Here is a 15,315-nt window from a genome sequence, read left to right as displayed (position 1 = left end):
TTAATAAGTTCAGTTCAGGTCAGTTCAGATCAGTTCAGTTCAGCTCAGTTCAGTTCAGTTCACTTGAATTCAATCAATCGAAACAGACCCTTATTCGAGCTCACTCCATTTAAAAAATGTGGGGATATTACTAGTAACTTGTAGTACTATAGACGTCTGACAAACTTACAGCTTGCAATTTACTGTCATCCCTTATATCTTCCCACCTCTTCCTTTATACCTTATGTTGTCACTTGGATTCATCCATCACTCCACACACTTAACACTCTTAACTTCACTTTCTCCCAACTCCTTTGGAGTTGCCTTTGTTTTCTTCTACTGTTACTCTTTCTCTTTTTAGCTAAAATTATGGGAACTTCAAACCATGCTTATTGTTTCCTCCTCATCTCCCTCCTTGTAATTGCTACCTCAGTATGTCATTTTCTCTCTTATTCTCTCTTTATTTAGTGTTTGTATGTTCGTTTGATTTTTTTTTTTGCCTTTTTTTTTTTTTGGTGTATCTACTATTATGTAGTTACAAGAATCTAACTCCTAGATTATTGTCTTTTTGTTAGTTTAGTATGGAGTATACTTTAACCAAAAAAAAAAAAAAAAAGAAGTATGGAGCATTCTTCCTCGGTTCCTCCACTCTTTTTTATCACCGTGGTTAAAAAACATTCACATGTTTGGATTTATTGCCGCCTCCTTTTTTTTTTTTTTTTTTTTTTTTTTGCGTATATATGTAGTTACAAGAATCTAACTCCTAGATTATTGTCTTTTTTTGTTAGTTTAGTATGGAGTATACTTTAACCAAAAAAAAATAGAAGTATGGAGTATTCTTCCTCCACTCTTTTTTATCACCGTGGTTTAAACACATTTAGTCAATTACAAAGTATCTTTTGTGATTTATAAACTCCGATTAACATTGTCAGGTGAGATTTTGGTAAAATAGTCTTGACATACTCCATATATACTACTGACTCCGTTAATTGTTATGTGTAACTTTGGGGTATTATTTGTGAGATATAAAATATTCCAAAGTTGCACATAAATATTCGATGGAGGTACTATATTACAGTATTATAATGGTATAAATGTGCATTAACAAGTCTGAAATTGCAGTTGTTGTAATAAAAACGAACCGAAGTAGTGAAAAATAACTAAATAAGTTAGATCTACAAATTATCGTGGCCATTTTCATGTATAGTAGGTAGAAATAAATCAAAACTAAATGTTGCTTATTAGCATTTTTTTTTTTTTAGAAATGTGAGTTTAAGCTTTGATTAAGTGAAGTTAATCGGGGAATTAATTTGATAGAACCAAGTCGGTGATTTAAGTAGGAACATCGTCAAGCCAAACCTCGTTACAATAACTTTTTATTTATTGCTCATTAAACTAGTCGGTGAGCAACATTCCCTGATATAAGATGATAGTGCATCATCAAACTTTGTTGTGTCCTCCAAATATTACAACACATGTAAAGTCTTGGTGACATTTGGCTTAATTTTTATCAATTACTAATTGCTTATAGAGTTGTAGTTAGTTTAATTAATCAAATGAAACTTAAGACAACTTTATAAAGTACTAACATAGTAGACTAGTTAATACTTGTGTCACGAATGTAATAATAGGCTGATAAAAAAAAAAAAGAGAATGATGGTAAATAATCAAGTAATTATCGTTATGTACTTCACATGTTATCAAAAACAGAGCTTTTTCAGTGTAGCAGACCATATGGTGTGGCAGGGGTTACTTGTATTATGGGTTACTTGTTTCTGGAGTTACTTATAGCCTTGTAGGTGTTATTTGAATTATGGGGTTACTTGTATTTTGGGTTACTTGTAGAGGGTTAAGTAACACCTACAAGTGATCTGAGACCAAACCTCGTACCAAACCAGTAACACCTTACAAGTAACCCCTAACTAAAACCAGTAACACCCATACAAGTAATTCCATAATACAAGTAACACCTACAAGTAAACTAGTAATACTCGTACAAGTAACCCCAGAATACAAGTAACACCTACAAGTAACCCCTGTCAAAACCAGTAATACCCATATAAGTAACCACATAATACAAGTAACACCTACAAATAAACCCTGACAAAACCAGTAACATCATACAAGTAACCCCTGCCGCACCATGTGGCCAGCCGCATACAAAAATTTGTGTATCAAAAATTGAAAGTAACTTGTGTGTGCAATTATTCCATTTTCCTTTTGTATGAATGTATCTATAAGCTATGACTCTACTTATGTAAAGTACATTACTCCGTATTACATACTTTGTATATTCACTTTTTACTTTTTAGTTGCCTTATCTACAATTCATTAAGAATTCCTCAAGGGAGGAGGACCTTATCACCTTATGGTTATTTTTGTAGTTGTGCCTTTTATTCTGTCGAAGTAAAGTTTTACGAGTATTCTCATTACAAGACACAAAAAGTTAGAAAAATGGTACTTCATTGTAAGTTGACTTAGATTATGATTTAAATTATGAGACACGGTACTTGAGTAGTTGAGTTATGCATCGAACTCGTACAGAGAGTAGAAGACTTGTGCGGGGTAATTAGCTTCATGTATAATGTATAATGTATTCTTTTACATTTTGCTGTAATATTTATAATAAGATCGTATAAAACAGAATATCTTGTGCACCTACATAAGCTAATTTTTTAGTGTGTTTAAATTCAGTGTTTCGATACATAACTATGGTCTACGGAGTACTCTTCACGCAAAATGTTACTCCGTAATCAATGAAAAAGGCGTCTAGATTTATAAAATTTAAAAGGAATTTTTATTTTCTATTTCAAAGTTTAGGTAGTTACCAGACGAAAGATGCATAACATTTTTTTAGTAACGCAGAAATGGAATTAATTGGAGTTCTTTGGTACCACCTATCCAGACATTAGATTTGATAATGTACAAGTATATATTCACCTGTAATTAGTTTCATTTTTAGTGAAAATACAAGTACAATTATCTAATTTCACATTTTTTATTTTACATTGATTGCTATTGATCGCTTTAATACGGAGTAACAAGTTAACAACTCTATTACAGACTTTACAGTAACTTTTTAACAAGTGAGTTTGTGTGCAGAAATTAGAAATGAAATCATAAGTAATTGATTTCATATATTTTTCTGTAATTATAATTCAGAATGGAGCAACAGCAGGCTTATAATATAATGGCATGCCGAAATAGACGCAACTTTGTTTTTAAAGATGGAGTAACTTTTGTACTCCGTAGTACATTAGAAAAATAGAAACGTTAGAATTACTTTAGTAAATAAAAAGATAGTTTTGACTAATGCATGTACTAATTAATCTTTGATTTCTGAATGATTTATGTATGTGTCTTTGTTTGGTTTTGATTTTAGGATGCGGTATATGTTGCACCATTGCCGGGTTCAGCTACACCAACACCAGCTGCTGCCCCAAAGGCGTCGCCACCAGTAACGGTGGTTGCCCCATACCCATCTACAGTGCCTTCTCCGAAGGCACCAGTGGTAGCTCCATACCCACCTAAGACGCCCATCATTTCACCACCAAAGCCACCTGTGGTTGCTCCATACCCACCTAAGGCACCCGTCGTTGCACCATACCCACCTAAGGCACCAGTGGTTGCACCACCAAAGGCACCAGTGGTTGCTCCACCAAAGGCACCAGTGGTTGCTCCATACCCACCTAAGGCTCCCGTCGTTACACCACCAAAGGCACCAGTGGTCGCTCCATACCCACCTAAGGCACCTGTCGTTGCACCACCAAAGGCACCAGTGGTTGCTCCACCAAAGGCACCAGTGGTTGCTCCATACCCACCTAAGGCTCCCGTCGTTACACCACCAAAGGCACCAGTGGTCGCTCCATACCCACCTAAGGCACCCGTCGTTGCACCAAACCCACCTAAGGCACCCGTCGTTGCTCCGTACCCACCAAAGGCACCCGTTGTTGCTCCTACTCCCCCACTTGTCAAGCCACCTTCCCCTGCACCTTACTATGGCAGTCTGCCACCGGTTAAAAAAGAAGGTACTATTTCCCCATATTTTCTATTTCCCACGTCTTTACTATTGCATATTTTCTACTTGCTTAATTTGCACTAATGTTTTTGTTTAGTCATGAATATGATAATCCCATCTTAGACGTGTCCGAAATTGAACAACCTTTTTTTTTTTTTTTTTTTTTTCTTTTTTCTTCCATTCCCTCTTTTATACCAAGTAAAATCTGAAAAGATTTAAACTCTTTTATTTTGTTGGCTATCTTTAATATACATAATTATTTCTTTGGTATTCAATACTTTACGACAATACTAAATGTTTAGCTTTTTACCAATTAATCTCGTAACATTTACCACAAATTAATTAGCTTGAAGGTAAGTAGTACACAAACATTACGAAACGGACAGATCTGTGTAGATCTAGTATTGGGGTGTGGGTCATGTATAAATGTCTCCCTCAGGGCTCATTAATAATACATCTATAGCAAAGACCTAGTTCGAAACACGTTGGGGTACATTTATATACTTGTCACGTCATCAATCTCATCATATTCAAATACATGGCCCCCGAGATAAAGAAGATTTATCTAATAGCGGAGATAGATTCATCATTGCTTATTCTTAACATACTCCTTATCGTGTGTGGTCCAGATTGTGTACCCTTGTGCGAGAAAAGGTGTTCATTGCACTCGAGGAAGAGGCTATGTGTGAGGGCTTGCTCGACTTGTTGTTCAAGATGCAAATGTGTACCACCGGGCACGTACGGCAACAAAGAACAATGTGGTAGGTGTTATACAGATATGACCACCCATGGAGGCAAGCCTAAGTGCCCTTAAATGGAAAGCCAGTCGATGTTACATCTTCCCTTAAAAGTTGTGTCATATCATATTATATATAGTATAATAAGACATAAGTATTATATAGTAGTAATCTAGAAGGTTTAAATAATTTAATGTTAGCCATGATTTTCAAGGCATAATTGTGGGTTGGATTTTTATTTTGCTCTTACTATATAATAGCAGTATGGTCCATCTTACTGTAAAAGATGTGCTAGAAAATTATTCTTGTATGTCGGCTGTGTGAGCTTAGATTCGCATTGCGATGAAGATTTATTAGTTTTATTATTCAAGATGATAGATTTATGTTACTTTCTCTATTCTTTGATGATTGAATTCTCAGACGGGTGGGTTGGATGAAGATTGAACTTATGACCTATTTATTGCACTAGAGTTAATTTGATATTATTATGTAAAAAAAAATTGACGCAATTAAAAGTTGGAAAAATAATGTGTAGAACGGATTCACGTGAATTCGGTCATACAAATAGAAAAAAAATAAAATTTTTAATTGTTAAAAATTAGATAATAATGGAAAGATATTAAGTTATAAATGTAAAACCTTCTCTTAAAAGTTTAGTTTGATGGTTAATATCTAAGCTTAGTTTTACTTTAAAAAAATGTTCTAATAAGATTTCATATACCTTATTTTGCATTAAATATAAATCATTAGCTAGTTATCAAATGTCCAATTATTGTCAGTAGAAAATAATGAAGTACGAAATATATAACTTATATTTTCTCCGTCTCTTTATAGTTGCAATATACAATTCACAATTTGTCATGGTACTTAAGAAAAGTGAACTTTACATAATATAATACAAGTATAATGACATTAAGAGGTTGTTAGAAGTATAATCAAGTGTGCTATGAACTTAAAATAAAGGTAATAGTACAATTTTTACCATAAAAACCTTCCTTTTATAGTGTGTTGTAAATATTGCGACATTTTCATTTCAAGAAAGCGTTGCAACTAAAAAAACGAGAAAATTATTAGGGCATGTCACTTCAGCTTAAAGTCTGTTCTGTTCAGTTCAACTCCATCAGTTCAGTTTTGTTCAGCTCTTAATTTTCTTCTCTCATAAAATATTTATTTTAGCTCTATTAAGTTTAGTTCAGTTCATTTCAGCTCCAGTTCAATTCAGTTAAGTTTAGTAAATGTGAACAGACCCTTAATTATTACATTCTCGACTATATATAAAGTGTTTTTCCGTATTTTTTTTATTTGCAAGACATCATTTAGGCACACTATTTGAGGAATTGAAGTGAATGAACAAATTAATATAAAATTTTAATCGTAGTTAATTATTACTTTCTATTTATTGATGGTGAAATTTCTCAATTAACTTATTCATTTTACCTTGTCTTATACCTCCAATAAAATGCATGTTAAATGAAATTTTGCAAGTATGTACTACCTCCGGTCTAAATTACACGCAATTTTGGGATATTATTTGTGAAATAATATATGTGGGTAATACATTGAGTAGAAAGAGGTTCTAAGGGTCATGTTAACTAAATCGGAACTACCTCTTGTCAAAAAAAACTAAATCGGAACTACCTAAAACAAAAAATGAGGTAAAGTTTAAGGGATGAGTAGTATTTGGGAGGCAATGGAAAAAGAAAAAGTTAAGTAACAAAATATAATTTTTTGTTTATGTGATTTGTAAGCATAGACTTATTTATTTATTTATTTTTAAGCACTGTAAGCCAAAAAAAAAAAAAAAAAAAAAAAAAAAAAAAAAAAAAAAAGGTATAAAAAAAACATTTGGAGAGCAAAGTAACAAGGTGTGTTACGTATGGTACTTTCAATGTGAAAAGAAATAAGCGGATATTATAAATCCGATCGTATTCGGTCAACAAATAAATTGTAAAAATAATGAATAATTGATACAGAGTATTTTGGAAAAAAAAATATGTAGTTTTTGTATTAAGGCAGGCAGTTTAAACCAAAATTATTATTACTAGATAAAGTCCGTGCGGTGCACGGTTTGTTTGGATATATATATATAGGGGAGGGATCCGGTGAGAATAGGTTCTTATGTGAGAACATTTCTAATATATGAGAACAAATCTAAGCCTTAGGATCAAACGATCTCAACGGCTCTAATAAAACCAAACTTTTCATCAATATACTTGTTAATCAGAAAAACAGAGTGAAGAAACTACGAGCTTCAATTTCAATGAGATTCAAGGATTTCGAACACAATTCCGTTCGATTTTTGTCAGATTTCAGCAATAGCAAGAATCAACAAGCTTCATAGGTTATTCGGGTAAATAATCAACAAAAGTTCTGTTAGATTTTTCCTTAATTTTTGTCAGTAATTTTCGAATTTCATGGTTTGAATGTTGGATTTTTGTTATAATTTTAGTAATGAGTGATCTTAATTTAGTATTTTCGTTAAAATTTACAGATTTGATGTTCTAATTTTCGATTTTAGTGTTCTTATGCGATTTTTCGATTTTTTGCTTCAATTTTTTGCTGCGATTTTGTTTGATTATGTTTGCTGCGATTTTGTTCGATTTACTATATGATTTTGTTTAATTATGTTTGCTGCAATTTTAATTCTTATGATTTTGTTTGCTGCGATTTTGTTAGATTTTCGATTATGTTTGCTTTATGTTTGATTATGTTCCATTTTCATCAAGCATTTGTTTGCTTTATGTTTGATTATGTGGAGTGCTTTTTTCTTTGATGTGGAATTTATTAAACTTAATTGCTTGGATTGAATTTATTTTTGCAGGTTCATTATATTAGGTTGACAATTATGGATGAACAAGCAAATAATGAAGCAATTTTTTTTTTTTTTTAAACTTGGATGTTTTTATGTACAACATGTTCCAAAATCGTAGAACATGGTTGAAAATTTTAGAACATGTGTGTATAAAATTGGAACATGTGTGTATAAAATTAGAACATGTTGGTAGGAAAACAACAGAAAGTAATAAATGAGAATGTTGAAGAGTGAAATTTGATAAATAATTTGGATCATTTGATTTTAGAACAAATGAGTAAAATTTTGGAACATGTTTTGATTTTTCTAATGGGATGTCTAAAATCATGTGTTCTAAATATTTGATCATGTGTTCTAAAGTTTTAGTCTAATGTTCCAAATTATGCTGTAAATAATTAATTAAACTTTAGTCTTAAATCTATGCTCTAAATAATGTCTTCTGTTCTGATTTAATCATGTGTTCTAAATATTAAATCATATGTTCTAAAATTTTATTCATTTGTTCTAAATTTTTTTTAACTTGTTAAAATTACTTTTGTGCAGAAATAATTAACAACAACGAACAACTTGATAATGTTTCTAATGCCAATGCAAGTGTGCCAACTACTCCTACAGTAGTACCTATATTAACTCCCAGAGGAACAAAAGAATGGTTTCCTATGTGCCGCAATGAGTTAAAACCTGCAATAGGAATGAAATTTAATAGTGTTGATGAGGGTGTTGAATTTTATAAATCATATGCACTTGCTGCTGGTTTTAACACTAGGAAGTCTACCAGTAAAAGGCATACAGAGAAAAAATTGGCATTCCAATATGTCTTATGTAACAAACAGGGTTTCAAGTAGAAGAAAAAGCCTATTGTTGAGAGTATTCTAAATGATAAAGAAGGACAAAGCAAGGAAGGCAAGATTTCAATAACAAGAAAAAGATTAGTCACTCGTGTTGGGTGCAAAGCTTTTATGTTTGTAAAATTTATTTTTAATGTTATAAAGTTTTAGTCTAATGGTCCAAATTATGTTTTATAAACTCATTACCTTTATGCTCTAAATAATTAAGTAAACTTCAGCCTTAAATCTATTCTCTAAATAATGTCTTCTGTTCTGAGTTAATCACATGTTCTAAATATTAAATCATATGTTCTAAATATTTAATCACGTGTTCTAAATTTTTACTCATATGTTCTAAATATTTAATCACGTGTTCTAAATAGGTACTGCTATATTTCGTGTGTAATGAAATTTGATCTTCTTGTTCTAAACAAGTGCAACATGGCATTTACTCCATTTACAAGGGTTGATCATCACAAGAGTTGCATCACTTTTGCGGCTGGTTTCATAGCAAAGGAAGATATTGAATCATTTGAGTGGTTGTTCAAAACATGATTGTGTTAGTTTGGCAGAGGGCGATGATGAAGATATCAAAGACCTTGTGATTAATCTTCAATGATTGAGGCTGAATTTGGAAGCTAAGAGGAATGCAAGAAGTAATGTTGAAAATAATGCTACTAGCATATGTTGTGGGGAATTGAGTCACCATGATATTCAAAATTATCCAAAGAAAGTTAGATAATACTTAATGATTTTAGAACATTTTTTTGAATCTGTGTATTGAATAACACTTTTTTTTGTAGTATAAAAATGATTATAGTTTGAATTTAATACATATACTTCGTATGTATTGAAGTTTAGAACATATGACTAAAAATTTAGAACATATGAGTTATAATAAGTAATCATGTGTGTTGTATGTTTCCGATGCGATTTCAAAATTTTAATTTAGACCATATGATTAAAATTTATCACTTAAATTCTTAGTTCTTGAATACATAAGTACTATTTTTTAATTCATGATATGTGTTTTGTATGTTTTCGATGGGATTTCAAAATTAAAAATTTAGACCATAATGATTTAAATTGGTGGGAGGGTGTGCTGCATGACTTTAAATTTCATTCAGATGTATTTGGGTGGGAGGATATGAGTAAAAAAAATGGAATATATGAGTTTTAATGTAAAAAATATGAGTTATAATTTAAAACATATATATAGATATAATTTAGAACATAAGGCTAAAATTTTAGAACATATGAGTAATAATTTAGAACAAATTTATAAAAATTTAGAACTTATGGGCTTATGGGTAAAAAATTAGAACATATGACTAATATTTTACAATAACATGCTATATTTTTGTTCTAAGGGGATTTCTAAATAGCAATTTAGAACATAAAAATTTATATAACATTATATATTTTCACATTAATATTTATAGCATATGGATAAAAATTTGGAACATATGAGTATTAATATATAATAAATTGTATTTTTATATTCTTGCATGCATAACAATGAAGTAGATCACAAAAAAGACAAGACAAGCTTATATATTCGAACACAACCTTTTAGAAAAATAGTTTTAGTATAATTATACTATATAAAATTCTACATGCTATTTCTAAAATTTTATTACAAATTATTTTCTTTCGCCATTTCCGTGATCTTGAAGTAATCTCATGATGTAGCTCATTTTCCTTGTGTGATAATATTTTAGCACAAAAATCCACCCTCAATTTCTTCATTTGATCGATCTGCAATATAATAAGATAAAATCATTAGACTTTGGTATCCGCTATCCCATTTTTTAATTTACATCATTATAAAAAAAAAAAAAAAATAGATTTACACAACTTACATGATTCAATTAAATCTGCTACTTACATTATACAATTTGGAACTTATGAGTTTAAATTTAGAACATATGTATAAAAATTTAGAACATATGTACAAAAATTTAGAACATATGGGTAAAAAATTTAGACATATATAAAGTTGTAGCAAAAATTAACAATTGAACTAGAATGTATATATACTGCATACTCAACAAAATTCTAGTAGAAAACATAAAATGTGAGTAAAATAAGAATTAAAATTAGAATTGAATTAAATTTTAAACATACAAGTAAAGTTTTAGAACATATGAGTAAAATTTAATCTCAAAAAAAAAAAAAAAAACATATGAGTAAAATTTTAGAACACATCTAACATTTATAAAAAATTGAACAATATCCATGGATGATAACCAACCTTTGAATTTGATCATTGTTTATAGCTTCTAGTAAAGATGACTCCACAATTGGACTTCTAGACCACTGATCATCAATTTTTACAGCTTCATCATCACCATCACTTTTTTTCTTTTTGACAAGTGCTTCATCACCATCTCTATTTGAAAAAAAAAAGTATGTTAGAAGCTTAAAACAGAGATTAAAAACAAGGTTACACTTGCTAATCTAAGCTAAGATAGTCAAAACAACAATATTGATTTACATAATCATACACGCAACATGCAGTTAAATTTCAGCTTGACATTTTATCGAATAGGTTATGAGCATCTAAAAGTGATTTCTAAATTTGCAAAAAATCAAACATCAAGAATACTATTGCAGATTATAAACAATGATGATAATGAAGAAGAGAGAGAAATACATCATAATCATATTATTGATCCATTAAATCCAATAAGTAAACATCCCAAAATAAACAATCAATTTCCTATAAACTAACAGATTCAAGAGCATAGCTTTAGAGCACCAATATTATTATCCTTCAATTTAAATTGATACTACCAAAATTCACATAAAAACAAAGTAAAATGCCCAAAATCAATAAATTGATACTTACATCCGTCGTTCATAAGTAGTAATAGCTTAGATTGAATCCATTTGATGAAGAATTTGCGATTTCTAGGGTTTCAACAAAATCACAAAAACCTTATTCAATACAAAAATTTGAACATTGAAGCCAAATATCAAAGGAAAAATAGTTAAAACAGCAAATACCTAACAATATTTGTAGATTCAAGTCGAAATTCAAAGATATCTTAGCATTAAGATCGATCAAACCAGTGTTCGTTCAGAAATTTTTGGGGAAAGAAGAGAGAGAAAGGGAAGAGCTGGTTCAATTTCTTGAGAGAGAAAAAGCTGGACAATTTTTTTTAATTTTTCTTGTATACAATCTAAAATTTACAATATTGCCATTATTTTGACCAGGGTAGATGTGGAGCGTTGGATCTTGTTTGATCCAATGGTAATAAATTATTCTCACATATAAAGTGTTCTCATATAAGAGAGGTGTTCTCACATGAGCCTCTCCCTATATATATATATATATATATATATATATATGGCTGAAAACTGAAAACAAACAATCCAGACCGTTAGATTTAATCTACACTAACTCATCAAATCTCAGCCGTTGATATTTTTCCTCTCAATTTGCACACTCTCTCTTTCTCTAGTTTCTCTCTCCTACTTCATTTTCACGTTCTTCTTTCTTTTCTGATTTCCTCTACTTCCTCTCTCCAACTTTCTCTCTCTTACTTTCCCAATTCTTCTACCATGCTACTTTTTCAAATCTGGCTTCAATTACTTTGATTTTCAGCGATTTCTTAGCTCTACAATCTATTACCAAGTAAGTTATTTGTGTTAATTTCGCTATTTTTGCTTGATTTGAGGTACTTAGGTTCTACTTAGGTTTCTGTCATTTTGTTTACCTGAATTTCATTTGCATTTTTTTGTATATTCAGCTGGAAATTTAATATGTCCATTGTGTTTTTGTTTATGATTTTTGTTTAATTTTGTAATTTTGCAAGTTTTTTTTATTGATTCTTTCAATTTGATTTGAATTTTTGAGTTTCGTAGGAGTAGTTTTGAACGAATTTTGTTTAATTCTGCTTGATTTTAGTTAATTAGGTTTTTAAGTGTAATTTTTTGCTCGAAACTCTGCTCTAATTGTTGTGCTTCACCTTTTGGTAAAATGATTTTTGATTTAGTTAGTTGAATTTATAAGATTCTGTTCTTGATTGTATGTAATTTTTGTCTGGTTTAGGCCGGAAACTAATAATTTCTATGGATATGTATAAATATTGGGATTAATTATAGGAGGACTAATGTTATCTGGAATTATGTTGCTTTTGTTTCTGGGTTGTGAACGAATGCGCTGTTGGCGTGAGCTTATGGGTTATCTAATAGAATTTCTAGGTATAGTTAAAATTTTCAAAGAAAATTGTGCTTTTTAAAATTTATTCAATAGTTTGTCAAAGAAATTAAGCTGTTTTTCCTTACATAGTTGCATCAGTCATCCAATTTGATGGCTTGAGCTTTTTAGTTTCTTTTTTCTAATGTTTCATACTTATAATTCTTGGGGAGCAGTAGTATATTGGCATTTGTCGATACTATAGAATGGTTTTGTAAAAGGATTGAAAACGAAAAGTATCACTAAGAAAAAGAAACCTTCTATTGTTGAGAATACAAATGAAACAATGGATGGGAATGCAAAGGATGCTCAACCTGCTATAGCTTTGTCTCCTATCATGGAAGGAAAGAAGGGGAATGAGGCTTCTTCTTCACATTCTATTGTTTTGTCAGCTAAGAAGAGAAAATTGGATGAAAATGAAGGTCGTAAAGTGAAAAAAGTGAAGACAAACAAGGATAAGAACATTGTAATTCATAGGCAAGAGTCTGCAATCATAGATGGTGATGTACATATGTAATGTAAAAATAGTCTATATGAAGTTATGTTTTTATTAATAACATTGTTATATAGTAGATTTAAATATAATACTAGTGACATGCATTCATTTTTACTTCTTTTGTTATATTGTAATATTGATGTAGTTACCTTATTTTTATGTATAGTAACCTTTATTTTTGTATATAGTGACCTTTTATGTAAATGGAGTTAAAAACTCAAAGTCGATATAGTTACCTTATTTCTATACATAGTGATCTTTATGTAAATGGAGTCATAACCTCGAAGTCGATATAGTTTTCTTATTTCTGTACATAGTGACCTTTATGTAAATGGAGCCAAAACTCAAAGTCGATATAATTACCTTATTTCTGTACATAGTGACATTTATGTAAATGGAGTCCAAAACTCAATGTCGATATAGATACCTTATTTCTGTACATAGTAACATTTATGTAAATGGATTTAAAAACTCAAATTTGATATAGTTACCTTATTTTTTTATATAGTGACCTTTATATTAATGTTATCAAATTTGATATAGTTACCTTATTTTTGTATATAATGACCTTTGTGTAAATATCGTCAAAATTAATATAGTTACGTTATTTTTATATATAGTGACTCTATTTCAATATCGTCAATTTAGATAAAGTTACCTTATTTTAGTATGTAGTACCCTTTAAAAGGTTGAATTGGTTATATGTAAGGTTGGAAAGGTCTTAGAGCTTTTAAGCCGTCTGATCTTTTATGCTACTAATGAATGGTTGAGATTTGTTGTTTTCAGCATAAGCCTTGTTTTCAGCATAAGCCCTATTTTCAGCGGAACCACCCCGTATATATATATATATATATATATATATATATATATGTGTGTGTGTGTGTGTGTGCGCGCGCGCGCGCGCGCGCGCTAAAATTTGTTATATATTTAGATAAAATTCCTTATATCAAATAATAATATTTTATATTTAATTAATTTAAATTGGAAAATCTCTTTCGCCAATTTTGCTTACGTGTCATTTAAATTGTTTAATTCTAAAATAAACTAATAATCTCGTATTTAATTGGTTACCACTAAAATTTATTATCTTATGTGGCACGCTGGAAAAATTAAGTAAAAACTCGGGAAAATATATATATATATATATATATATATATATATATATATTATTATTATTATTATTATTATTATTATTATTATTATTATTATTATTATTATTATTATTATTATTATTATATCTCAAAAACAAAAGTCATACAACCTACAATAAATTAGTGGGAAGCCGAGATACAATCTAGGCCCCCACTCCTCTAGCTATAGCAAAGCCGACCCTAGTAAATATATGAGCTGCAATACGTGCTCCAATGTCTTGCGTCGTCGAGAACCTCTGAACTCGCTTCAACAACGCAACATTCTCCTGCTCTAATTCCCCAAGCGTAGAAAAAGAGAAGGGAATGAAACCATATCCAATCGCCTGACAACGAGCTTCATACTTAACCCGCTTCCGATGAGCTACATCAGCCACAACCCGACTAGGAATAAAGTCAAATATCCCTGACTGTGTCAAAGGAGAAGATCATGTCAAATCTACACAGACATCGCGACCACGATCCCAGGAATAAAGTAATGTTTCACTCAATGACACCAATTTAATGCGTATTGCAATAACTGATACAACCTTTTCTCTAAAATTAATTTGACACTAACTTGCTCATTAAAGACTATTAATGACATTTCGATGACCGAAGTGTGGTTTAGTCCCTATATATATAATCTATCTATACAAATATATTAAAAGGCGTTACTAAGAACGCCTTTGTGCCACGTAGACCACGTCACGTCACCTACTCCATTTCTCATTATGCCACATCATCGCTACTCAATCAACTAGAATATTTCTTCATATAAAAAAAATGATGATAAGGGGATTATAACATCCAACCTTTTATAAAAAAGATAGATACTTAACCATCTAAACCAATCATAAGTTATGTTATAAACATGAAAATAAATGTATATAATTAGCACTGTCAAAACGGTTTGACAGTTCGGGTTCGGTTCGGTTTGAAATCGGTTCGGTATTAAATCGGGTCGGTTTGAAATCGGTTTAAGTGTCTCGCGGGTCGGTTTTAGTTCGGTTTAAATAGTTATCGGTTCGATTCGGTTTCGGTTTATTCTTGAGCAATTTTAATGCGGTTAGGGTTGTAAACTGTCCGGGTAGTAAATGGTTCGGTGCAGACGG

General features: G+C 30.7%; 1 protein-coding gene and 1 long non-coding RNA gene across 2 annotated transcripts; both read left to right on the top strand.

Moving 5' to 3' along the window:
- The first annotated feature begins 238 nt into the window (after positions 1–238).
- On the top strand, positions 239–5,122 carry LOC145556058 (uncharacterized). The gene is made up of 3 exons (XM_081617737.1): positions 239–411; positions 3,362–4,007; positions 4,627–5,122. Exons 1-3 carry the CDS (start codon positions 349–351, stop codon positions 4,809–4,811), a joined length of 894 nt encoding a protein of 297 aa, XP_081473863.1. The 5' UTR covers positions 239–348; the 3' UTR covers positions 4,812–5,122.
- Positions 5,123–11,742: 6,620 nt separating this feature from the next.
- On the top strand, positions 11,743–13,187 carry LOC145556057 (uncharacterized). The gene is made up of 2 exons (XR_014091700.1): positions 11,743–12,013; positions 12,754–13,187. It is a non-coding gene; the product is annotated as an uncharacterized LOC145556057 (long non-coding RNA).
- The last annotated feature ends 2,128 nt before the right edge of the window (positions 13,188–15,315 follow it).

This window comes from Chenopodium album, chromosome 8 (genome assembly GCF_948465745.1).
Source record: "Chenopodium album chromosome 8, dcCheAlbu1.1, whole genome shotgun sequence".
In the NCBI taxonomy this organism is placed as follows: domain Eukaryota; kingdom Viridiplantae; phylum Streptophyta; class Magnoliopsida; order Caryophyllales; family Amaranthaceae; genus Chenopodium; species Chenopodium album.
The sequence above is the reverse complement of the archived record's forward strand: the minus strand, read 5'-3'. Positions and strand labels throughout refer to the sequence as shown.